The sequence below is a fragment of the Aristolochia californica genome, unplaced genomic scaffold, assembly GCF_029961685.1.
Source record: "Aristolochia californica isolate CCGP_79_NKW_82.1479 unplaced genomic scaffold, dmAriCali1.0.hap1 SCAF_1, whole genome shotgun sequence".
NCBI lineage: Eukaryota > Viridiplantae > Streptophyta > Magnoliopsida > Piperales > Aristolochiaceae > Aristolochia > Aristolochia californica.
The window spans coordinates 60,294,915-60,320,819 of record NW_027181770.1 but is presented as its reverse complement, the minus strand read 5'-3'; the positions used below and the strand labels follow the sequence as shown (position 1 = coordinate 60,320,819).

The following is a 25,905-nucleotide window of genomic DNA, read 5'->3' as shown; positions in this document are numbered from 1 at the left end:
TAGTACAATAAAACTCCCTTTATTTTTCCTTTATGCATCGATATTACAGTCTACATACACCAATTCATTGTAGGAGGAATAGTGTCTCTGATTGAAGGAGCTCGAGCTCCAACCCAAAAACCCAGTAGATGTGTTCTTTCCTGTTTCAGATGCTTATGTCTGGTTACGATTCACTCTCTTTTGGCCCAGTATCATATTTGATTGGCACAAGTCGGAGAGGCGTCCTCCTCTGCACAACAAGACCATAAGATTCATTCATGTCGATTTCTTCTCTTCTTGTCACCTCAGGCAGCTCCCAGTCGAAGCAGAAGAGAAGGTTAGCCAATGCAAGCTTCGCGTTCATTATCCCGAAGTATAACCCCGGGCATACCCGTCGACCTGCTCCGAATGGGACAAGCTCGAAATCCTGCCCTTTGTAATCGACAGAACTGTTCTCGAACCTCTCCGGCATGAACTCTTCTGGGTTCTGCCACGATTCTGGGTCCTGTCCGATGGCGAAGGCGTTCACAATGACTATTGTCTCCGGTGATATATCGTAGCCAGCGATCTTACAGTAGTCCATGGTTTCTCGATGGAGGAGAAGAGGGGCGGGAGCGTGCAGTCTCAGGGTCTCCTTGATCACTGCGTTGAGGAATTCGAGCTTGTGAAGATCGGTTTCTTCTACCTGTTGTTTCCCTTGAACGACTGTTCGAACTTCTCTCTGTGCTTTTTTAATTGCAGTTGGATTCCTCAGGAGCTCCGTCATCGCCCAATCCACAGTCGATGAGCTGGAATCTGTTCCGCCGATCAAAACATTCTAGCCAGAGAAAGAGGAAAGACAAGAGTACTTACAGACCAAGATATGAAACAGAAAAAGATGATGAACATTAAAGAATAGCCGAAGAGCTCGAAGTCTCACCATGAGTGTTCCTTTAATGTAGTCTCTACCAAGATTCTGTTCTCGCTGCAGTCTGAGCAAGACATCGACCAAGTCTTCTTGCTCAGGGGTTGGCCTTTTCGGATCGAGGTGCTCTTCCATGACCTTTTCGTAGAAAGAATCAAGCTCGGCGAAATTCTTCTGGAGACGACCATTGAGTCCAGTGAGCACATCAACCCAAGCCAGCTGTGGTAAGTAATCCGTGAAGAAGAAAGCAGTCAACAGAATCCGTTCTTCGTTAACAGCATCATGCAGTTTAGTCCTCTGCTGCTCGTCTCCTCCCTGATAACTCTTCCCAAAGGCAGCTTTGAGAACTATGTTGTTTGAAAACGTCAGTAATAACTCGCTCAAATCGACAGCCTTTTGGGGTGAAGAGCCGGACCTGGCAATTTTATGGATCATTTCTGCAATCTCTTCGTACCTGATGGAACTGAAGGACTGCACCCTTTTAACACTGAACAGTTCTAAAATGGCGATCTTACGCATCTCCCTCCATTGAGGACCGTAGGGTGCAAAGGCCACATCTCGGTTGTTATAAGAGAGCTTCGTCTGGGAAACGAAAGAGGGTCTGCTGCAGAATTGAAGATCATGTGACTTCATCACCTCCCTTGCCATCGCTGCAGACGAAGCAACAACGACCGAACGTCGACCGAGTTTCAGGAACATGAGGGAGCCGTATTGCTGGGAGAGTGACCAGAGAGACCGATGGGTCACCTCCCTGAGCTGGTGCAGGTTGCCAATGATGGGGAGCCGGAATGGACCTGGTGGGAGTCTACACAGGGATTTCCCTCTACTGTTTCTCTTAAAGAGGAGAAAAGCAGGTAAAAGCAGCAAGAGGAAGAGGAAAAACACAGAGACAACCATTGTACTGTTTTATATTCAATGACCCAAGTGAAAACCTGGGCCTTCTCAGTTGCCTTTATATACATGCTCTGTGACAGACAGTAACAGTCTACCATAGCCGCCGGGGGATTTCCAGAAGCTGATGTCAAAATGGGACCATGAAATAGAGATTGATAAGGAGAATCAGAGAAACAGGTAATAAGTCTCGCAAAAGACATCCCTGTAAGATTAACAATCGTTTCTTTGTAATGTCATATCACGCAGAAATGACGAAGATCGATACTCTTATTTTCTTCATCGTGAATTTGATTAGACCCTTTTGGAATAAATCTGGGCGTTGTTGATAGACAATACATTGTATTCATTGGAAATGCACCGACTAAATCTTTACAAAAATCAAGCAAAACTTAGAAAGATTGCCGTCCGCCCTTGAATTATCAAAGGGAAGTCCGTTTCAGTGGTTCATAACAATAATTTAGAAAGCTGCCAAATACCAGATCAGACATCAAACGTTAGAATTCCAGTTTTTTACGATATTGTTGACGGCACGAACTTTTACGATTCGGACTCCAAAAGAAATATGTGTGCTCTGTTGGAGTTCAAATCAACATCATTAAAACTCATATTTGTCTCCGCCAAGGTTTTAAAAACTCCGATAAATAGCTGGTAAATTTTCCACGAAGAAATAGGCTAAAAGACAAATGCCGTTCTTCTACGTCTCTTCACTTCACATGACGATGCCATTCCATCAGCCCAGCGACTATCAGTACCGCCGTAAGAGAACGGTCCTTGGGTGAAAACTGTTACAGAGATTTGGAGATGACAAGACGAACGCGCGGCGACTCACGGGCGAATCACATTTTTCTGTTCTCAGAGACTTTTTAGGCCCACGGCAGACCCATCTAATAGAATGTAACCTTAGACTTTTTTTTCTTTAGCTAGCCATAACTTGATATGTTTATCAAAGGAGGAGGTTCAATTTGAAGTGCTCATATGACAAGAGAGAGAGAGAGAGAGAGCAAAAGAAGAGAAGGATAAAAGAAAAATGAAAGAAATTGTTTTGATTTTCTCGTATTTGGATGCAGATGGAAATTGAGAAAGAATACGTGTGCTCTTGTTTGGAAATCCATGAAAAATAAAATAAAAAATTAGGGAGGCGATACGCACGCATTGTTTGAGGTTTTATACCTTTGAAAATTTTCCTGTTTGTCTATTTTCTTTTCTTTTTTTTTTTAATTTTTTAAATTTTTTAAAGAAAATCTGAAAGCTAGGAGAAAAAAAGATTTAATGAACTGCTCTGATACCATATGAGATACTATTGTTGATTGAATTGAACCACGATTATGTATTAATTTAGAATCATATTTATATACAGATTTACAATAAAAATCATCTAAACAAAAGCCATTGAAGAGAAGAAGGTTACTTTCTTCAGTAAGGGAATGACAGTTTGGTACATCTCATAATAATGGAGGATAAAAGAAAAATGAAAGAAATTGTTTTGATTTTCTCGTATTTGGATGCAGATGGAAATTGAGAAAGAATACGTGTGCTCTTGTTTGGAAATCCATGAAAAATAAAATAAAAAATTAGGGAGGCGATACGCACGCATTGTTTGAGGTTTTATACCTTTGAAAATTTTCCTGTTTGTCTATTTTCTTTTCTTTTTTTTTTAATTTTTTAAATTTTTTAAAGAAAATCTGAAAGCTAGGAGAAAAAAAGATTTAATGAACTGCTCTGATACCATATGAGATACTATTGTTGATTGAATTGAACCACGATTATGTATTAATTTAGAATCATATTTATATACAGATTTACAATAAAAATCATCTAAACAAAAGCCATTGAAGAGAAGAAGGTTACTTTCTTCAGTAAGGGAATGACAGTTTGGTACATCTCATAATAATGGAGGGAAAAAAGAGTAGAGCCCTAGATTATGAATCCACTCTCTGCCTTGTTCTCATACTTGTCAATCTTTTGTCTTGGGCCATCATAGGTATTGACAACAATCATTAAATTAGATTGGACTTGTTGTTGATATTTGCAACAAATTAGGCTTAGGTGCCCATCAAAGCTTCTTTACTAGCAAAATAATTAAATCATCTGATGCATTGTTTTGCACTATAGTCCAAACACGTCTACAACAAGTTTCATTTTGTTTATTTGACTAAAAAGATTATAATTAAGGAGAAGACAAAAAATTGATTGCAATCTAAGTTGGAATTCCACAATTTGGTTTTACCTTCAGTTGATGGTCTGAAAATTCCAATTAGTGAATTGATGCAATGCAAGTGTCACTTTCTTTGAAGCTAAATAATTGAAGATTGGCACAATTTGACATCAATAATTGTCACTGAAAATTGAATCTTACCAACTCTTTACCAACTTTGAAGATCAATATAACTTGACAAATTGTATGTACTCGGTAAATGTGATAACCTTATTAAATGTCCAACATAAGGTCCCATCAAAAGTGAGAAGGATTTTGCACTTTGTAAGAAGTAATTTTTATGTTTAGTTATTTTAGGGTTTCGAGGCTTGCCGATTTCAACTTGAGGAGAATTTTTCACCTGGTAGGATGTGATTTTTATATTTAGTTATTTGAGCATTTCGCGGCTTGCCAATTCAACTTGTGAATTAAGCAAGTCGACATAGTTATTGAAGTCAGTGATTCAATTTTGAGAGTATCGATGATTGAACTTTGCAAATCATTGCATCCTAATAATCACCAAGAGATGCATCATCTTCTTTTGATTGTGAGTCTGGAATCAAACTCACTTCTTCATCCTATTTTTCATCTTGACTGCCTTCCGTGGAGGAGTCATAGGCCAAGATTGACATATTATCATCTTTATATTTTCTATTAAATTCAAAGAAAAATGATCCTTTGAGTAATAACTCATCATAAGATATGTTAGGAAAATTTTCTTTTAATTGGGCTTTGATAATATAAAAAAGGTAACATATTTGTCGAAGGTTTCATATATCAAGGAGTTAGATTTTTATATTTCATTATTACAATCTTAATTTCTGTAATCTTTTCTTCCATGGTTATGGTGAAAAATTTACCCCACATACGCACATGGAAATTATGCTGTAAAATTGGCACTTGTAATTCATTGAATTTAATTTTCAAATCTCATTTCCATATCCAGGAAAGGGAAAATTCTTGAAAGAAAAAGAAATGTCTCTGATCCTTTTACTAGATGTTGAACATCCTTAGTACTAAGGGTGGCATTGAACCGAACCGGTTCTCGAGCGGCTCAAGCTCGGTTCAACTCATTGTAATTAGTTTTTTTTATTCTTTGCCGACATAACACTGATTTTTTTTCATTTTTATCTTATATATCCCATTATTTATCTTCGATTGGACAAACGCCTCATGCTGATGCTACTTTAGGAGTTTTTTCCTACTCATTTGTCAGAGGTAATGGCTCTCAACCTCTCACCCATTGAAGAGATGAATTTGGTTATTATGCAACTACTTTTTCAATTTCTTAATATTGGACAAAGTGTGATAATTAGTCACATATTGAGTATGAGTCAGAATTGCCTCATAATCAAACCATGATTTGTGGTTGATCATTGGGAAGAAAGATTATTTCAACCACTTACAACATACTTTCCAAGGATCAACAATCATGAGCATTGTTGACCAGAATTTCTTTGGTAATTGGAAGAGTTGTAAAATTAGGTTCGGCTAGAACCACGTCCTTCATTGACGTTGATGGTGATGTTTCAGAAACTTTATTTTTCCCTGTATTCATCCATTTATTAGAGTTTGACCTGCCTCGGCCTCTTCCTCCTCTAGTATAGAGAGAATTTCCCCGGTTGGGAAACTGTGACATTAGTTTATCCCTGCAAAAATTCACGGGTAAAAACATCAAGTAGAGGGTTATTTTCATCGATGATATATTATATAGCATAGATGCAAAAGCAAAAATCTGATAACCCTTTGCTAATCTCTTTTATCCTCCTTAACGAGGCTTCTAGCTTTGCTTTTTTTATTCTTTTGTGGTATTTTACATAGAGAGGAGGTCCTCCCTTGAAGACAATGAAAACTCAAGGAATTATAGAATACCCTAGAAACAACTGCTCTATTGGAATCCAATTTTTTCATACTATTACAGGAGAAGTTACAGGAAGATAGAAGTTTTACGAAATATTAGGTTCTTTCTCATGGATAATCATTGAAGAAGGGATAGACACGACGAATCTCAGATTTTGACATGATAACATATCTGAGAAACCGGGACTCCCACCCAGATATATACTAATATAATGCAATGCTTTTAACCAGTGAATTTTGTTTTTTGAGAAACTCTTATAAATAGGTGAGGAGCTCAGATTGAAGGGGCAACCTGCATCTCATGGAGCTCTTCTCTCTGAATCCATGGCTGCATTTTCTTATCATACTTCTTCCTGTATTTTTTCTCAGAGAAATCATAATAAAGAGAACCAAAAGTTACAGGCTCCCCCCTGGCCCTCCTCAACTTCCCATCATAGGGAACCTTCACCAGATTAGGAACTTCACCCATCGATCACTGTGGCTACTTTCTAAGAAGCATGGCTCCCTCATGTATTTCAACTTTGGAAGATTACCTACAGTGGTTGTTTCATCTGCTACGATGGCAAGGGAGGTCATGAAGACCCATGACCTTGAGTTCTGTAGCAGACCAGCTCGCTTGGCCTACAAGATTTTCACCTACAATCTGCTGGATGTGAGTTTTTCTCCCTATGGTCGTTACTGGAGAGAGATGCGGAAGATTTGTATCTTGGAACTCTTCAGTGCCAAACGAGTCGAATCTTTTCGATTCATAAGGGATGAAGAAGTTGCAAAAATGATCCATTCTTTATCAACCCCTTCTTCTTCTTCTTCTTCCAGAGCTTTTAACTTGAGCGAGATGTTGGTTTCCCTTCCATACAATATCGTCTGTCGGGCGGCTTTTGGTAAGAGCTACCATGAAGAGAATCGACATGAAAAGAGCAGACTGCATAGAGCTATCAAAGAAGTAGAAATTATGTTAGGGGCTTTCTGTTTCAGTGATTTCTGGCCATGGCTTTGGTGGTTTGATGTCCTCACTGGTATCCGTGGTCGGCTTGAAAAGAGCTTCTCTGTCTTGGATTCTTTCTTTGACAAAGTCATTCAAGAACACACTGATTCTTCCGGGCCTAAACCTGAACAAGAAGACTTCATAGATGTGTTGCTTCGAGTCCAGAAAGATCTCCATCTCACTCAAAACCATGTCAAGGCCATCATCATGGTGAGCTTTACATGGCAACCTTCAACTGATCTCTGAAATACCTTTTCTTCCAATTAATCTTTCAGTTCTGAAAAAAATCAGCTTATGGGTGTTTTGCTATAACAGGATGTTCTGGTTGCTGGAACAAGTACCAGCTCGGTCACTGCGTTATGGGCCATGGCAGAGCTCATCAGGAACCCACCAGCAATGGAGAAAGTTCAATCTGAAGTGAGAAGAGTCGTTCGGAGGAAACGAAAGGTTGACGAAAGTGACGTCCGCCATCTCGACTACCTGAAATCCGTGCTCAAGGAGACTCTGAGATTGCACCCTCCTGTTCCACTACTACTCCCTCGAGAATCCATCCAACACTGTAAGATTAATGGCTATGATATCCCTGCAAAAACAACGGTCTTCATCAACTCATTCGCAATCGGTCAACATCCTGAGTCCTGGGAAAACCCAGAAATTTTTCACCCAGAAAGATTTGACAACGAACCAATAGATTACAAAGGGCAGGATTTCCAGCTTGTCCCATTTGGATCTGGTCGGAGGGGATGCCCAGGTATTTACTTCGGCATGGTTACGGTGGAGTTAGCCTTAGCAAATCTTCTTTATTGCTTTGAATGGGAGTTGCCCGTTGGGATGAGCAGAGATGAAATCGACATGAGCGAATCCTCTGGGTTTGTGGTGAGCAAGAAGATTCCCCTTTTCCTTGTGCCTGTAAATGTCAGCGATAAAAAACTGATCGAGGTGCAAGACTGAAAGAAAGCAAGCTACCATGGATGATAAGCCTTGGTGATTTACACTATTGGCTTCTTGAAAATAATCTATGCTGAATTATAACAAATGGGTTATGTTGAATGTTACTTGTTATTATTAAAGAATAACCCTATGTGAATTAGTGAGAACAAATATGTTAAGTTTATAAGTTGGCTAGACATTTCGGGATAGGCCTTTGACACAACTTCACATGGTATCAGAACAGGTTTTCGTATATGGGTCTCCACCCAAATTATCTACATGTAAGAGCTCAGAGGGCCTACACCCGAAAGAAAATGTTAAGGAATAGTCCTACATAGATTAATGAGAATAAATATGCTAAGTTTAAAAGTTGGGAAATAGGTTTCCTAAGGTAGTCAGTCATTTTTGGGATAGGCTTTAAACCTAACTTCACACTCGAGCATTCAGATTTTTATATGGAAGAGCAAAAAATTAATAGGGAATTTTACCAAAATACCAATTTGAAACAATTTATTTATGAAAACAACGAAGATCTCAACTTATTTGCAAGACTACTGAACTTTGACCGGTCCACTATATATGTGGACAGTCAAAGGCGACACGTAAGCTTTGCCTGCTTACGCGTCGCCCTATCATCAGAGCGATACTGTAGATGAACACAGAGACTACCACGTCATTATTATTGACACATCATCTGCCATGTCATTATTATTGACACATCATCTGCCACGTCATTATATGATAAAATTTTGAATAAATTTTAAAAAAATTAAAAAATCAAATACACTTTTTATTACCTTATATCTAAAATAAAAAATTATTAAATATTTTAATAAACAATTAAAAAAATAACTCTTACTTATCTAACACCACTTAATACCAATTAAAATATTTATTAATTTAAAAAATTATCATTACACTTTTTATTACTTTATATTTTAAAAAATAAAATAAAATAAGTAAAATAATTAGATTTAAAATATTTATAAAGAAAAAAATCTTACTCTTAAGTCTTACCCACATATTATCGATTTAAAATATTTATAAATTAAAAAAATATACAAAAAGTTATTTTAGAGTTTAAAAATACAATTTACAAATAAATACATATGGCCCCTCCCATTGATTCTCCGTACAGGAAAGAAGGCAAAGAGGAGAAATCGGATTTGTTTTTTATGGAGTCGAAGAAGGAAATGCAGTCCTGGACGACGAGATCGACGTCACGGACGAAGGCGCTGAGGCCTTGGGAGAGGCCATGTCCTTGGAGATCGAGCGCGAAGGAAGCAAAACCCATTTGAGCGAGGAAGATGGGAGTAGCTTGGAAGGTCCAGCTGACATCGTTGCCATAGCCGTGGACCATACAGATGATTGCACGGGGAGGAGAGTGAAGCGGCAGCCAGGTTCTGGTGAAGAGGGAAAGGCCTCTGGAAGAGGTGTAGAAGGATTTGGAGGAGCGGACGCGTTGGGAAGCGTAGTAGTCAGCTTCCGGGGTGTTTCCCCAGTAGTGGGAGAGGGGTTGCAGGCCTTCGTTCTCCTTCTCCATCTCCATCTCTTAGACGCTGATAGGCTGTGACTTTTTCTGTGCAATGCTGGACTCCCGAGTGATGGAATGGATGAGACTCAGAGATAGGACCAGAGCGAAGAGGAAGGATAAACGACAAACGATTAGTCGCTACCGACCGGCAAAGAATGGTAACCAGCACGAGAGGAAACCGACCGAGTTACGACACTAGCGGCGAGTCAAAAGTGTTGGGGTCAAATTGACGTGCACCGCTGAAATTCCACCTCTTGCACGATCTGTCGTACAAGTGAAAACCGAAAACTGTGAACAGGGAGGGTTAAACTACTAAGATTAGTAATCGGAATATTGTATTTATTTGTAAATTGTATTTTTAAACTCTAAAATAACTTTTTGTATATTTTTTAATTTATAAATATTTTAAATCGATAATATGTGGGTAAGACTTAAGAGTAAGATTTTTTTCTTTATAAATATTTTAAATCTAATTATTTTACTTATTATTTTTTTAAATATAAAGTAATAAAAAGTGTAACGATAATTTTTTAAAATTAATAAATATTTTAATTGATATTAAATTGTGTTAAATAAGTAAGAGTTATTTTTTTAATTTTTTATTAAAATTTTTAATAATTTTTTATTTTAGATATAAGGTAATAAAAAGTGTATTTGATTTTTTAATTTTTAAAAATTTATTCAAAATTTTATCATATAATGATATGGCAGATGATGTGTTAATAATAATGACATGGCAGTCTCTGTGTTCATCTATAGTATCGCTCTGATGACAGAGTGACACATAAGCAGTCAAACTGTCCACATATACAGTAGACTGGTCAAAGTTTGGTAGTTTTGCAAATAAGTTGAGATTTTTGTTGTTTTTATAAATAAGTTGTTTCAAAGTGGTATTTTGGTAAAATTCCCAAATTAATATAGTTTTCAATAAAGCTGATCTTTACATGCCCTTTGATCTTTCTCAGATTTTTTCATCTCCCAACTATAAAATATTATCTACTTCATACTACAAGTTGTATCACCCATTGCAGTGATTTTGATGCCACCTGTGGATAGCATCCCAGTGATTAGCAAATCGGTTCACAATCACTGCAAAGATCTGTAGCAAGCTTGGGAGATAGAAACACTGTTGTGAGAGAGATCGCCATTAAGTATGCGGTTGGCAACCAATTGATTAGCAGCTTGAGTGTAGTGAACACCGTCCCAGCTCACATACTTGGATGGATCAGCACAACCAGAACCAAAGAGCTCGGTGCCGTTCACCGCCACCTTCTCCCCACAACCGACGTATCGTCCGCCTTCTCCAAACCTCCCACAGCAGAACTTGAGAGGATCAGTGAACCCTGTAATCAGCAAACAAATTAAACTGAGCTTTTGAACAATAACCCAATATTCAGAATCACAACTACAAGGCTGAGAGCAGAGTCCTTGCCTTGCTTCTGAGCTTCACTAATAAGAGCATATTTAGAAGTGTAAGCATCAACATATGTTAAAGCTGCACCAGGGAGCTGTCCCCTTAGTTGGGTCACTCTATCCTTGAGCTGCCGGTTGAACTCTTTTGCCACTTCATTTTGAGGATTAACGCATCCGAACTGATCCAGATTGATAGGCTTGAGAGGATAAAACATGACTGATAATGGCAAGCAACCAATGGGTCCAGTGTTGTGAATCCAAAATGAGCGAGCTCCCATGGCATATAGGTTCTATACAAGCAAGAAATACTAGTCAACCTTATGACGCACCATATTTCATACAGCAACGTTTTTCAGGTATGCAAAACCAGTTCTAACTGGGCAAGGTATGGAACTAAAGAGAGTTTCCGAACTTTGAGATAAAGAAAGAGTGAGGGACTAGTTTTTGCTTACATATATGGCTTGAGAGAACTGGTTCAGAATTTCAGGAATAGAAGCCAGTTGATCATCAGACATGGATTTGAAACCAGCAGCTAGATCGTTCTGTCCTATATCTAATACATAGAGAGCATTTTCAAATTCCTCCGGCTTTGGATAATTATCCTTGTAGAGACTGTTATCTGCTAACAAGATGAGACCAGTACTAACAGTGAGGTCAATCAGGTCAATGACAAACAACTGATGGTACTGTCCTACAAAGCTTCGATGTACCTTGGCTGTGGAGGTCACTGGTACGAGTTTTGAATTGTATGAATTGCCAGACCTGCAAATCCAAAGAGAAGGGGCTGAAATCACCCACATATGGAGTTGTGTTTTGGGGTCGGATTGTGGAGCCTCCAGTCGCGAAATTGGCTCCATGTCTGAAGTTAGTTCCTATGGAATCCAAATACGCGCTCAGGTATGGCAATCCTTGGCTTTCAGCTGTAAACAACGCAATAGCAGAGAGAAAAAAATAAATGAGAAGGTGAAGGAGCTCGCGGAAAGATCCTCCATTGCTGGAGGAGATTAAAGCTGATAATGTACTAAGTAAAAAGTTGATGATGTACTGGATAAGTCTGTATCACCTATGAAGTCTATAAGAAGGCGCCCATCACAAACTCTTCCCCGTGGCTTCTCAAAAAATGATTCGCCATTGGGAGGAGGAACCTGGAAGAACGCAGCAGAGAGCCCCCCCGTGTCCCAAAGTTGAAAATCGCCGGAAAGTTGCATTTCCCCTCGTCCGAAAGCACCATAACCCCGCGCCAACCCAGAATCAACAAGACGAACACCAAAGCTCCTAAACCCATTTCAGCAAAGCGTGACAAACGGTGCAGTACTCTTCGTTCTGCGAGAGAGCTCTTCGCTATTTATGTGGATTTTCTTTCTACTGGTGGAAGCCACGAAACTCTTGTCTGGCAACCAACAGCTAGGGAGAGACGTTTCTACTCCAAGAATGGTAGTCTGACTGACAGTTTACGTTACAGAGATTGGTTTCGGTTTTCCCAGGATGAGGACGACGTATAGCTCAGATTTCTGAACCCCGTCAAAACAGTGAAGAGAGTTTTGGAACGTTGTGAGTGGATAACAGAAGAGAATCTGTGCGTTACAGGCTCAAGTATGATGAGCTAGCGTCCGCTCAATCATTTCTTCATTCCAACTTTCGAAGAGACGATCGTGACGACAAGAAGTACGAGAAGAGAGAGGAAAGGAAAGGGCACCTTGAAAGGACAATGGAGAATGAGAAAGGGGACGAGGAGAGGCCCTCCCCCTCCCGCTCTCGCTTCACTGGTTCCGACGAAGGCAAGGAAGGAAGGGCCTCCCCCGCCTCTTTTTTTACGCCGGACAGGATAACGCTTATCCTATATGCAAATCAAATTGAGAATCACTGGAGTCACGAAATCTGCCCTGAAATCGTGGAGAAATTCTCTAACTCCGATTCAAAATATCATTCCACTCCCTTCAAAGAAACCTAAACAATCTTTTAACCAAATTCAACGCCCCCGACAAGCCCGGGCTACAGCTCGGAAAAACACGAACCCGACCCTAATAATTCTGGTCCAACCCGGGTTCAATACAAAGATCCGAGTAAGGGTCCGATGTAAGGATCCGACTAAATATCCCAATATGGATCCGAATCAGACTAAAAATCCGATTAAAGATCCAACTAATTACTCTGGATCCGAATATATACCCTCATCAGATTCTCGCCTGTATCATTTTCATTCTCATATCCCTTCAACTGGAGGGAAATTGGAGGGAGGAAGCCCTCCCAATGACCATGGCAAGAAGAACAGCTCCTTCCCATTCTAAAATTTTAGTATTTAGTTTTGAATATGATTTTTTATTAATAATACTATAAAATACTTATTGAAAAAATCAATTTATAAACTTAAAATGGATTAAATTTTAATTATTAATTAAAATATAAACACTATATAAATTATTGACTTAAGTATTTAAATTTTTAATAAATTAATTAAATATATTATAAAATTATTTTTAAGTAAAAAATAAATATATTTAATTCACAGTTATTTATAATTTTTTAGTTATATTAAGTAAAAATAATAATTAAAATGTATTTTTCAATTGTATTAAAATTCAAAATCATGTCATCAAATTTGAAGATTATGTTATAAATTTATGACTAAATGAGATATTTAAAGTAGACAATATAATTATGAATTGAATATACTTCTTATTATATAAAAGCCAAAAAAATAATTAATTTTTTTGAAAGAAACGTCTTCTTCTCCCTTGCAAGGGAAAAATTGAGATCACTCTTCCCCTTTTGTCCCTGCATGATGCGGCTCTCTTACTGTATGAAAATATTTTAGGGCATGAGGAAATAAGGAAGCGGATCTGTTTAGATCATTTTCTAGCCATGGAACCTGTTCCTTCCAATCTCATGGGAGGATAAATGAGGCCATTTCACCAATTATCTTCTTGTGATCTGAAGGAGTGGAGTAAAAAGGAAGCAAACCCACACATGAACTTCAAATTTCTTTCATTCCATTTTCATGGTAGAAACATATTATTCGCCTCAGTGATCAAATACATTATTTCCGTCAGAAGAGACCCATTCGAGTGGTCTTACATTACACTTATATAGTTGGCAGCTCAGTGATTAGCAGATCCGCACACCATCAATGCACAGACCTGTAACAAGCCTGGAAGACCGAAGCGCCCGTATCAGAGAGGCCGCCGTAGAGTATGCGGTTAGCAATCCACTTATTAGCAGCTTCAGTCTGGTGAACAGGATCCCAGCTCACATACTTGGACGGATCCTCACAGCTTGAAGAACTATCCGCGCCACAGTTGATGGTCTGTCCATCTTGGAACCGCCCGCAGCAGAACTTGGAAGGCTCAGCAAACCCTGCAATCAACAAACAGAACCAGAACTAAGCATTTGAACAACAAGCTGAGAGACTACAGATGGAGCTGAACTGTGCCGAGGATACAGCTCTTGCCTTGCTGCTTAGCTTCACTGACTAGCTGATACTTTGCGGTGTAAACATCGACATATGTTAAAGATAAATCTGGCAGGTTCTCCCTTAGTTGGTTCACTTTATCCTTGAGCTGCCGGTTGAACTCCTTGGCCACTTCGTTGTGAGAACTGACACATCCAAATTGATCAAGATTGTTGGGCTTGTTGGGGTAGTACAAGATTGAGTTTGGCAAGCAGCCGACTGGACCAGTGTTATGGATCCAGAACCGGCGAGCTCCTGTTTCATAGAGTTTCTACACAGGCATGGATACCAGTTAGACCATGTAAAACGCCCTATTCAAGAAGAGTTGAGAGGCTTCATTTTACTTACGATTATGGCTAGAGAGAACTGGTCGACCATCTCAGGAACAAAAGCTCGCACTTGATCCTCAGACATGGACTTGAGCGCACCATTTAGATCGTTCTGCCCTATATCTATCGTATAAAGGGCATTAGCGAAATCATCCGGCTTTGGGTAATTATCTGCAAACAAGAACAGACCGACACCCTGATGAGTTCAGTCGGGTAGATTAACAAACAGGTGAGAAGAGGTCCCCAAAGCGCTTCGATATACCTTGGCCGCAGTGGTCACTTGACAATTGTTTGAACTTGAGGAACTGCCCGAGCTGCTCATTAAGAGAGGGAGGGTTACTGGCCGGGTCTTGAGGTCGAACTGTGGCTCCTCCGGCGGCGAAATTGACTCCATGTCTGTAATTGTTTCCGGCGGATTCCGAGTACGGGTTCAGATACGGCAGTCCTAAAGTTTCAGCTGCACAAGGCACAAGAGCAAAATGAGAAGATGAAAAGCTCGTCGTCGGCCTCATGGCATTAAACAACCTAATTAACAGAAAATTAATTAGTTGGATGGGAAGATAATCGTGTAAACAAAAACTGTTAAACAAAGATTTGGTTACATGAAAATTATACAAAGTCTGCATTACCCAGGAAGTCGATGATAAGTCGTCCGTCACTGGCTCTTCCGCTCGGCTTCCCAAAATACGTTTTGCCATTTGGGGGACCAACCGAAGCTCCAGTAGCAGAATTCGAGTCCCCGAAGTTGAAAATCGCCGGGAAATAGCATTCCCTCTTCTCCCTAGCAAAGCCTCCATGAAAACCCGCAACCAAGAGCACGAACAACAAAGCTGATCCTACTGCACCCATTTCACCAAACTCTGATCACTGATCCTATCGAGTCGCTGCCTCTGAAGTGAGTTGCTGATGAACCATTTCATCGCTATTTATACTGATGGAGCCTGAACAGGTGACAGCCACGAAGGCTCCTATCTGTCAAGCAGCAGCATGGGAGAGACGTCGTCGGCGCGGTGCTCGCTTGAGAGGATACGTTACAGAGTCTGGGTTGGTCTTCTCACCACGTTTCCGCAGGAGGGGATGAGGACGATGGCGGGTGGGTGATTTACAGCACAGGTTTAGTGGTGAAGTTTTGGAAGTCAACGGAAGAAAGGATCAGCGTTGGCCGTCAACTTTTTGCAGGATAAGTACGAGGAAGCCATTGTCTGCTTCGTCGAAGATGGATTTCGTTCCTGGTTTTGAATTTAAGAGCTGCAGTTTCGAGCAAGTAATCAGTTACATAGTGTTAACTAATGTGAGAAGCTTAAACGCTTCAATTCTTTGTCTGATACCGTCATGCAGGAACCTGGAGCAGTGCATGGTTTCTCAGATTAAGGGAGTCGTCGAATCAGACGTCGGACTCGTCCCGAGTCCGAGAAAAAAGCCCCTACTCAAGTGATTGACTCAGTTTAAAGTGACTTCTCGCTCTCTCTCTACTTCCTTTGGACTCTCAAGTTGATATAAATTCAAAAAGGCAAACAAAAGATTGAGCGATATCTGCTGCCGCCGAGCTAGAATTGAACCCACAGTAGATGCCAGAGAGAACGTTGCCATGGAGGAATCAACTTGATTCAACCGAGTTTTCTCCCATACTCATCAGCAATACGAAACACGAGGTACGTGATAAAGAAGGTGAGGGGATTCCATCCGGAGAAACACCAGCCCTCACTGTACCTCTTTCGCTGGAGGGGAAAGCTTGACGGAGGTCCAGAGGACGAGCTTCATTTTGTCAATTTTGTTCTACTTGCATACTCTGCTAGTTAGTAGGGATTCCCACAGCCAATTTCCCTCATCTAATATGTTTTACCGGCTGAGAGAAGAGTGAAAACTTATTTCCCAGAAGCCCGGAGAATCCAGAAGCAGAAAAACCAAGCGACGAGTTAGAGGCAGAATAATTTTGTAAACTCTCACCATCACGGTGATTACAAAGATTTTAATCAAATCTTACAATATTCACTTCGTCGAAGCCTATCTTTGTGCAAACCATGGGTACCACGTCTCTCCGAGAATTCTCACATAATTTGGCAAAACGCCACAGAATTTTAGAGGGATAAAATGTCTTACCCTCTATATAAAAATAACATAAAAACTGAAACATCTCCACTTATAAATCCCAAACCCACCATTTATGCAGAGTAGCAAGTGCTAATTGCCCAGATAGGCGTGAAATTTCTTTTAATAGATTTTCGTGCTCATAGATATGTCAAATGATGCCCTGAAGCATTTTCTCAATCTACAACGTCCAGAACTTAAATAACTTGTCAAAGAGTTACTCCCAAACTGCAAATATATTTAGCTGGACTATCTTAACGTAGGCGCAGCAGGCAAGAAGATCTCAGAAAACCTGGCACTAACATGCAAATTAAAGTTAGAACTCAGAATTGAACAATTGCTCACTTATAGAATTCTCAACAGCTTGCGTTTTGGATTTTTGAAATTTGATACGGATTTTTAACTCTGTCAATCGCCGATGTTCACAAGTGCATGTAGGTGAGTATGTAGTTATTGATTCCCACTGCTAAGAAATCAACAACTTTTGATTTTTTGCCATTCCAGCTTCTGCTCAAATCCGGACACCCCCACAAAGTCATCATCTCACACATGAGTAAGCAATAAACTCCTTAGAAGTGAACTGGAATGGCTGCTGAGGGATAGGATTCCTGCAGCAAAGAGTTTTTTAAACGCCCTGTTAATCTTGAGAAGAAAAGGAAATTGAAAACTACTAATACATTGAAGGTTTAGCATGGAAACTAAAAAGATCTGAGGCAAGTCGCTTACGGCCGAGGCCCATAAACTTTTATCTGGCGCACGTGGGTGTCCCTTCCATTGAGGTGGTTGGACAACACAGCAAGTTGCAGCATGAATGTGTTGATAAAAGTCTCTCTGCAGAGTGGTGAACGGAGTCAAGGATTTCTTTTCTTTGAGAAGTGAATAAGCCATGGATTTTCTCCATCCAAATATATGCACTAAGCAGATAAATGGTATGCACAACTTTGGGTCACAAGTTTTGCAAACACAAGGATAAAGTCATTTTTCAGTCTCCAAGACATGTTCAAGAGACCAACAGATCAAATGACAATCCTGCTAATTTGAGTATGGTATCTCATAGAACAGATCCAAAGAGATGGAGTTGATGGCCAATTACTTGATGGAAATTTGACCTTAACCCAGACATGATGGAACCAGCCAAAAGAGATGAACTAGATTAGGTTTTCAGATATTCAGAATGGTTAGGGCTGAGCAACCTCCACCCAATGCAAATTCAGGGAGGCCTTGGGCAACCAAAGACAACTCTGAGTCAACCAATTTTGAGGTGATATACTAAGGAATCCCCTTAGTTCTCTTACATGTCAACCATGACATCAACTTCTTTTTTTCCTTTCAAAAATTTTTCCTACAGAATTATGTGGGACCCATAACATATTCAGAGAGATATGTAATTTAAAAAACCCTCCCATGTAGAAATAGCTTCAAAACTCTTGGTTAGTTTTTTATGAGAGATAAAACAGGAAATGCCCCAAAATTTTTGGTTCTTAATCTGTTAACTCTTACATCTACATCAGAATTAACATATGAACTCTTTGCTCCATCAACATCCTAAACAACATTATGACGAGGGCATTGAAATTCTTTTCCACCATTCCATGCTGAGGTTTCACAATGATAGTGAATTTTGTCACTTAAGCTACCACCCTTGGCTTGGTATATTAGAGGGTGGAACGCACTACCTCGCCAGCATCCCTGGCACATCCAGGCATCTTTCGTACTGGTGCTAACAGAAAAACGTATCTTTGGAGCTCAGGATGCCTAAACATTGTTCCCTTCAACAAAAGTACAATGCCTGTAAAGCTCAAGTGATGTGCCTTGAGAGTTGCATCAAAGGGGTCTTCACAAAAAAAGCACTGTTGTATGAAAAACACATATTCCATTCTTATTTTCAGATCCAAAACAGACCATTGGGAGTAGTTTGCAAAAACAGGAGTAATAGTTGCTAAAGTTGGAAGCATGAAATGCATCATCTGAGATGAACTTGAATTGTTAAGAACAACCTGGAGATCAAACCTGAAAATAGATAAGTTTTTAAAGACATTGCTTACCGTGGATCAGTTCCAGATAAAGATATATAAACCCAACCAGCAGGCTTCACAAGTTCCACTGATTTTATCTCCTGAAAATAGCAACCTTGCAGGAAGTCTTCTTAGAGCAGTTTTATAGAATATAAAGCTCATATAATAACAAAGGGAAGACAGAAAGAAATGTCAACCACATTTACACATTTATTAGTAAACATATCGACACATAAAAGAACGTTTTATAACCTGTTTTACTTTTCTGTTGTAGAAATTGCTTAGAGAACTATATAAATCATCTGATGGAGCTTAAGTAAAAATCAAATCAAGTTCCCACATCTAAAAGTCCACAAAAAATACACCATTATTATTCCAGACTTCTCTGCAAATTCTGCACAGCTCAGAAACTTGAAAACACCTCCCCAGTGAAATAAAAGCTATGCCTTTGGCTCTATGCCTATTGGGTGGAAGCCAATGGGAAAGCTTAGCATCATTCAACCTGAATATTATTACTTTTTTCATGACGAAGGAACAATTTGCTATCAAGATTGATGTTGGCAGCTAATTCAAGACTGCATCACAAACTATATTGAATCATATGAAAAGGATAGTTTGATCATTTCGCATTTGTCAGATTGTCCCTCTATGTTAGACTTAAGTTTGTCTTGGTGTATGTGTTTTATGGTTCAATATTTAGTTGATTCTGAGTTGTAATAAGGGAGTTATGGTTAGTTGGATATAGAAGGGTATTTATGCACTTTTGATACATTAAGAATTAAGTGAGGGTTAATGACGGGTCGAATTCCAGACTTCTCAACGAGTGCTGGAAGCTGTGCACTCTTCCTCTCTCTCGTGTTCTTCTTTCTTTCTTTTATACTCTTGATTTCTTCTCAATTTCCCACTTTTACATGGCATCTAAGCATTAAGATCCATTTGCAGAAAGTTTTCAGCAATCTTTTCTCCTCTCCCTAAGTCTGCAACTACTCCAGGAAAGAGGATTTTCAGAATTTTCTACTGATTGAAGTTCAAGGTTAGATTTTTCCTTCTTCCTTTGTGCCATAACCCTAGTCCCGATGGTCTGTACTGCCAATTGATCAATTCTATGAGTTATTTGTGCCCCAAGAGGGTTATATGTTGGGATTTTTCCAACCCTTATCTGCATAGGTCCCCAAACCTGTGCCTGTTGCCTACATCATCCTCTTGGATACTGACATCATCTATGTTGTTGGTGATTCTTTCTATTTTGTGTTGAATTACTATTGTTAAAAGGGTACTTGAGTACTCATGGTTTGGTTTAAAGTTTGGGTGCCACAGTTGAATCCATTGTGTCCCCATCTTGTCAGATCAAGCAATTTACTATGTTTTTGGTGAATTTTTTGTGTTGGACGGTGTGTAAACTTGTTTCAAATCGATTCTTGTGTGGATTGACAAGTTTTTGTGGTAAATTATGGCTGATTCAGGTGAAGTTATTGCTCCTGCCAAAGAATCTAGAAATTTTGAAGGTAAAGATACTATCATGATTACTTCTAAAAAGTTGAATAGCAGAATTATCTAAGTTGGTTCAAATTTGTCAAATGTATCTTAAACCAGAAGAAGAACCAAGTATCTTATGGATGACGAAAACAAGACAGGTGAAGAAGATGAAAAAATAAAAAAAACCAACCGTGTGTAGCCAAGAAGCAGTTTTTAGAGAGAGAAGTGGTTTTGCGAAATCACTGTCCTAAGTGGGTTTCCAATTTTCCAATATAAAAGGGAGCTTCACTCTCTCTCACTGCCCTCTCTCAGAAAAAATCCATCTGGACAGAGGATCTTGCTAGCAACAAAGCATTTCTGTGTAATATTTTTGGATCCAGCAACTCATTTCCAGACAAGAAAGCAAAGGTCTTTCTCTCTCTTTCTCTCTCCCCTCTATTATAGAAGATCGGAAGATCCAATTGTATATCTATCGTCTTTTGCTCAGCTCTCTTACCCAAATCTCTCGTGTTCATCTGCCGGCATGCTTCTCGTCCACTGGGGTGAAGACAACGGAGGATGCTGCTGTGGCGACCAAGTCTGAGCAGAGCATAGTCGTGTCCGTCTACCAGAAGAAAATCACAGACCAGTGCCGTTCAATGACGGATAACTGGGAGGCTGAGATAATCATGTTATGGCATAGCTTGTTAACAGTATGGGATCCTTATTGTGGCTGTGCACTCTTCTTCTCTCACTCGTGTTCTTCTTTCTCTCTCTATTTCTTCTCCATTTCCACTTCTACATGAACAAACATTGATTTGACACATGAAATCTAAGTTTAAGAAACTTTGTCAAATATTTTCAGTTCCCTACTTGTCATGTAACAAATAGCACCTGGTGAGGTTCATGAGTCCTACAAGCGAAAAATAATCAGGCATACTACCTTTAAGTTGTGGAAGCCATCACCTGCACGAATAGATATCTTGCTTGGTGTGTAGCTCTCATCTAGCTTGAAGTCCACATAGAGCACAAGTAGCTTAAAAAGAAGAAAAAAAAAAATAGAAAATCTGGTTCATTGGTGGTGAATCTAATTAATATTATATCAGATGCACAACATGCTAGGATCTAAAAGAAATCAACAATACGTACATGCAACCTAACTTTCTTCTGGAACTGTATATTGACTAGATGTGGCTGGGCACCGTCTGATCTGCAGATATAAGAAGCATATAAAGCAATCTCTGTGTGGAAGAAAACAAACATGCTTCGCATTACAGAGACATCAGTTCATAAGGTCAAAATAATTGAAGAAACTACTTGTAGTGGTAAATTTACATAAAATTCAAATTCAGTTGATTCAAGTCAAGTGAAGGAATTCCTGAGCGTGAGGAATTAAGAGACAATGAGGACAGTGCAGAATAGAAACAATTCACTAGCCATGACATACCAAAGCATTCAAATTAATTTGTACTAAAAAGTTGACAGGAGGATTAGGTGATATTTGATCACAACTTTTTATACTTGAACCTAATGAAAGAGGAAAACAGAGACACAACCCTGACCAAGAACCAAAAAAGATTTCTCTCACTATTTTTTATTCTGCTGCAAGGTCTAGAAATTAGGAAGCAAGTGAAAAATGTACAGAAGCATATCATTCAAGAAGCCACAATAAGTAACAGTAATATGCATTGCGTATCAAAAATACTTAGAACCAAAACTTCTATGTAGGACAACTGATTACTTACTGCCAGTAAGTATCTAGATTGTCATCACGAAGAGCAACAACACCATTGCCAGGTTTGCAAGAGCTGACACTCCAAGCAGCCTTTTTTGCCATCTCCTGGAGGTCATTGTCGACCACCAGATGCTGATTCCCGACCAGCTTCCCTTCCTCCTCACCCTCAGACTCTGTTGTAGCCATTCAGTAAAAATGCATACCTAGGAGAAAATAACGGTTGTCAGAGCATCTATTTCAAAATGTATATTCTAGAAAACACTGGAACATCAGGCAACTGCAACGGAGTCTTCGTGTGCTACACACTTTCTATTTCTTGGGGTGAACATATGATTGACAAGAGAATACGGAGATGGTAGTAGTTCTTCAGTCTAAAACCATCATCTCCCATTTGCATCAAATTTAATTATAATAGAACAAGACCAAGTCACAAAACAAGAAAACTCTCAGCTCTTTTCGTGTTATCATCATTTATCAAAAAAATGACCACGCAAACTTACAGTGACCTTCTATTGCAGTCAGCAAACTCACTGTGCAACTTAGTGGGTTAGGTGCCGAAATCAGTATTTCGATCATCAAGCGACTCGGGATCAGCAAAAGCTTGCTTAAAACTACCTTTGATTCAAGATTTCTCTAAGAAGCAAATATGTGAAAAACGGATGATAGCATATTTTTGTTTGAAAAGAGCTGTGGTGATAGACATATTTATTTCGACAACTCATCCCTAAAAAGAAACAGCAAATTTTAAGCCCTCGCAGCTTCTGACCACAGTTCCAGGTAGGGAATGCTAGCTCCAGTCAAAGTTTTCGAATTTCAACCCAATCACATCTGCCAACAAAAAAACATAGAGAAAGAACAACAAAAAATTTCCTGAGTGAAACTGCGAAATCCCAAGAACCGTGCACAGACTTCGCCCAAATGCAGTGCTAGTCACTCTGAAACAAAAATAATATATCGAGACTTCAGGGAAGAAGACTGAGAAAAAAGAGCACATGGCAGAGATAAAAGAATTAGCAGCAAAATCCACCACTCTGTTGTCAAGAGAACAGGGGCCATGGTCCAAAAGAGAGAAAAAAAGGGAATACCCACCATTCCTTATATCAAAGAAAGACTAAATACCATTTTAAAGAGAAAACCGCTGAGAATGACAAGAGACGGAGAAATACAGAGATAATGATAAGAGAGGGGAAGAGCGGAGCGAGAGGGAGAAAAGAGAATGACTGATCCTTACGGGTCCAACGATAGCGGCGAGACCGACCGCTTCTGGAAAATGCAAGGTGCGAGCTTTGAATTTCGTAGTGGGAACGATGAGCAACCGACTAGATTTTCAATTGGGCAATTTCGAATATGAACTCATACCGTATTTCCAAACGCCGTCGGCTTAGATGCCGTAAATTTTAAAATATGATTAACGAATTTAAATGTATTTTAATTTTAATTTAAAAAAAAATGAAATCTCCTTTCTATCCAGCAAGATGGGAGGGCCCCCATCAAGAGCATTGTGTTGCCGCCTCCCTTAATTAATTAGTCATGATCACTGGTCAGTGCAAACAACATAGAATAAGACACCAGTGAAAGCCGGCCATGCAGTCTCCGTTACAGTCTGAACAATCAAATTTACAAAGAAATCATGTCTCGTAATCTCAGCCCAGCAAGCACAAAGCTCTTTCTCTGCTGTTTCTCTCAAGCTTCTCCTTATACTGTCCTCCACAGCAGGAGAAGCGGCCAGCTTGGAGAAGAGATCCAACTGTAAACATGCAAAAGAAGCTGGTTGAGAGCCGCCAGTCAAGGTGGACGATGCCGGAGCCAGAGTCGGAGCCTGTGCCGAAGCCGGTGCCTGATATCACTGATCTGATGAATGATTGGTTTTATGGGAATGGTAACAAGGAGCTCGAGAGATACGATTTGAATAGTGAGAATGTGGAGGATGATAGATCTGGTGATATTAGTAATTTTACACATGAAGAGTGGCTGCAAGAAGCTAAGAGAATGGTTGCATCCTCTCCTTCGAGGCACAGCTCGTCTTCTCGACGTGTCGGTTCGCCGAGGTTTGCGGCCGCTCAACGGAGCGAATTTGCGCCACAGTCGCCTTTGGATCGAAGGGATCCGCTTTCTAGATCAGCCAGGAGGTAAGTGGGTGTTTGCAAAACTTCAGCAAGAGATGGAACCGGAGAGTGTAAATCATGTCGGTAAAGTTGGCTAGCTACTCTTGGGCAAAATTTTTGAGATTAATAGAGATCCAGTCTAGAATGAAGAAGATCATAACTCTGATAATTACAACTGTCTAGAGACAATATCACTGCGTCGAAAATGGTATCTTGCCCATTTAAATTGGTTCAATTCCCACTTGAATGAGAAAGATAGCTTGATTTCAAACTAGCTTTCCTGCAACCAAAATTAACATTGCTTTAGCTGTCTCTGTCAAGGATTGTTGTGTGCTTAAAAACAATTGATCGAGTTGTGAGAATCTTTCTCTTTAACTTGTTCATCAGTTCTATCTAATGACAGGCACAGATCAGAGGAAGGGTTCAGTGGAGAAATCCTATCAAAATCAGCTAAACACACACGCAACCAATCGGAAAGTTTCGAACAAACAGTGGAGAAATCACCAGCTGCTACAGTGCAACAGTGGTTCACAAACATTCTCAAACCCAACAATGGAGTTGAACTAAAACAAGGGCAGTCCTCACAAGCACCAGATGAACTTGAAACCAACCAGACACCAAGACAATCGACACGACGAAAATCACGGTTTCACGATGACCCATCTGCTGGACAGGCTTCACTACCAAAGCCTATCTCAAGGAGGACATTCAAGACCCAACCAAAAGATCTTGAGAACCCAGTGTTGTCCCCTCCAAAACATCTGATCGAATCGGCTCACCGGAGGTCGATTTCATCCTCTACTTGCTCATTCAACAAGTTCTCCAAGTTGGATAGCGATGCAGATCAACCCAGGCAATTAGTTGCGGAACTAAGACTAATGGAGGAAGTTGGGAGCTTGAATCTATTTCTCAAAGAGAAAAGAGCTGTGATAGGAAGGATTTCTAGAGGAGAGATTCCAGCAAAGGCAAAGGTTATACTCTCTGGATCTTCAAACAGTTAAGTGAGTTTTCCACTTTCAGATAATTTTAGACATTAATTAGATGAACAAACTTACCTACATGTTTCTTAACAGGTACAAGCTCCATACTGGCTGCAGTTTCTTATGCTTGGCTGTTGGAAAATAAAATGAAAAAGGACGAAGAAGGGGAGATAGTGGTGCCTGTGATGAATATGAAGAGGAGAAGGATGTGGAAGCAAAGGCAAGCTGCTTGGCTTCTTCATCATGTAGGGATTGATGTCAAAAGTCTCCTTTTCACAGATGAGGTCAGTTCAAATAACTTGGTTTATAGACAACTCAACTGTTTTTCTTAAGTTCCTAGAAGTAATTGAAACACAGACATACTGTTTGGTGCTTGCTGATCATGAAATGGGAATAACTAACAGCTCTTTCATCAATTCTTAAAAGATTTTTACCTTGTTTTTCTCTTTCAATCTTTGCTTGTATCAAATTCATCTCCTCTACAATACAAATTACTGGTGGAAATTCCTTCACAAGTAGTTTGATACTGATCTCTCTCTCTCTCTCTCTCTCTCTCTCTCTCATCTCATCTCTCTTGACATGTTGTTAAGCTTAAGGCTCATAAAAGTATTGATATTTAGATAAACAGATCTAACTTCATTGATGTACTTTTTTAATACAAAACAATCAGGTGGATCTAGACGGTTTAATTATGGCAAGGCAGCTGAATGTACTGGTTGTAGGCCAAGATATTCTCAAAACAAATGGAGAGGTTAATTTCCACTTCTCTAAAGCCTGTCTTGTTAGTATAGCTCTAAACTGACGTATTCTCATCTTCTTGTACCTCTAGGTAGGATCATCATGCACTCTTCTTACAGATAACTACTGTGAAGAAGCTTATGATCTACTTGATGAGACTCCAAGCTTAAGGAAAATACTGGTATGTTCTCTAAATTGTGTTCCATATAATTTGTTTGTTTAACATTCTCCTTTCTCACTCAAGAACGAGAATTCCTGTTCCACAGCTCGCCGGAATACTACTAGATACCCAGAACCTAAATTTCGTGGCGAAGCTCTC

The 25,905-nt window shown here is 39.6% G+C and overlaps 3 protein-coding genes and 1 pseudogene across 3 annotated transcripts; 1 reads left to right on the top strand and 3 right to left on the bottom strand.

Moving 5' to 3' along the window:
• LOC137966290 (cytochrome P450 71A1-like) lies at window positions 1–1,794 on the bottom strand. The gene is made up of 2 exons (XM_068813233.1): window positions 899–1,794; window positions 1–796 (listed from the first exon to the last, which is right to left on the bottom strand). The coding sequence occupies exons 1-2, from the start codon at window positions 1,778–1,780 to the stop codon at window positions 164–166; spliced, it is 1,515 nt and encodes a 504-aa protein (XP_068669334.1). The 5' UTR covers window positions 1,781–1,794; the 3' UTR covers window positions 1–163.
• A 4,316-nt stretch (window positions 1,795–6,110) lies between these two features.
• On the top strand, window positions 6,111–7,943 carry LOC137965470 (cytochrome P450 71A1-like). The gene is made up of 2 exons (XM_068812091.1): window positions 6,111–7,026; window positions 7,132–7,943. Exons 1-2 carry the CDS (start codon window positions 6,133–6,135, stop codon window positions 7,765–7,767), a joined length of 1,530 nt encoding a protein of 509 aa, XP_068668192.1. The 5' UTR covers window positions 6,111–6,132; the 3' UTR covers window positions 7,768–7,943.
• Window positions 7,944–10,366: 2,423 nt separating this feature from the next.
• LOC137949814 (uncharacterized) lies at window positions 10,367–15,319 on the bottom strand (annotated as a pseudogene).
• A 1,357-nt stretch (window positions 15,320–16,676) lies between these two features.
• LOC137953880 (anaphase-promoting complex subunit 10-like) lies at window positions 16,677–23,104 on the bottom strand. The gene is made up of 7 exons (XM_068801421.1): window positions 22,995–23,104; window positions 21,774–21,966; window positions 21,178–21,238; window positions 20,972–21,064; window positions 18,604–18,674; window positions 17,285–17,389; window positions 16,677–17,166 (listed from the first exon to the last, which is right to left on the bottom strand). Exons 2-7 carry the CDS (start codon window positions 21,947–21,949, stop codon window positions 17,097–17,099), a joined length of 576 nt encoding a protein of 191 aa, XP_068657522.1. The 5' UTR covers window positions 21,950–21,966; window positions 22,995–23,104; the 3' UTR covers window positions 16,677–17,096.
• Between the last annotated feature and the right edge of the window lie 2,801 nt (window positions 23,105–25,905).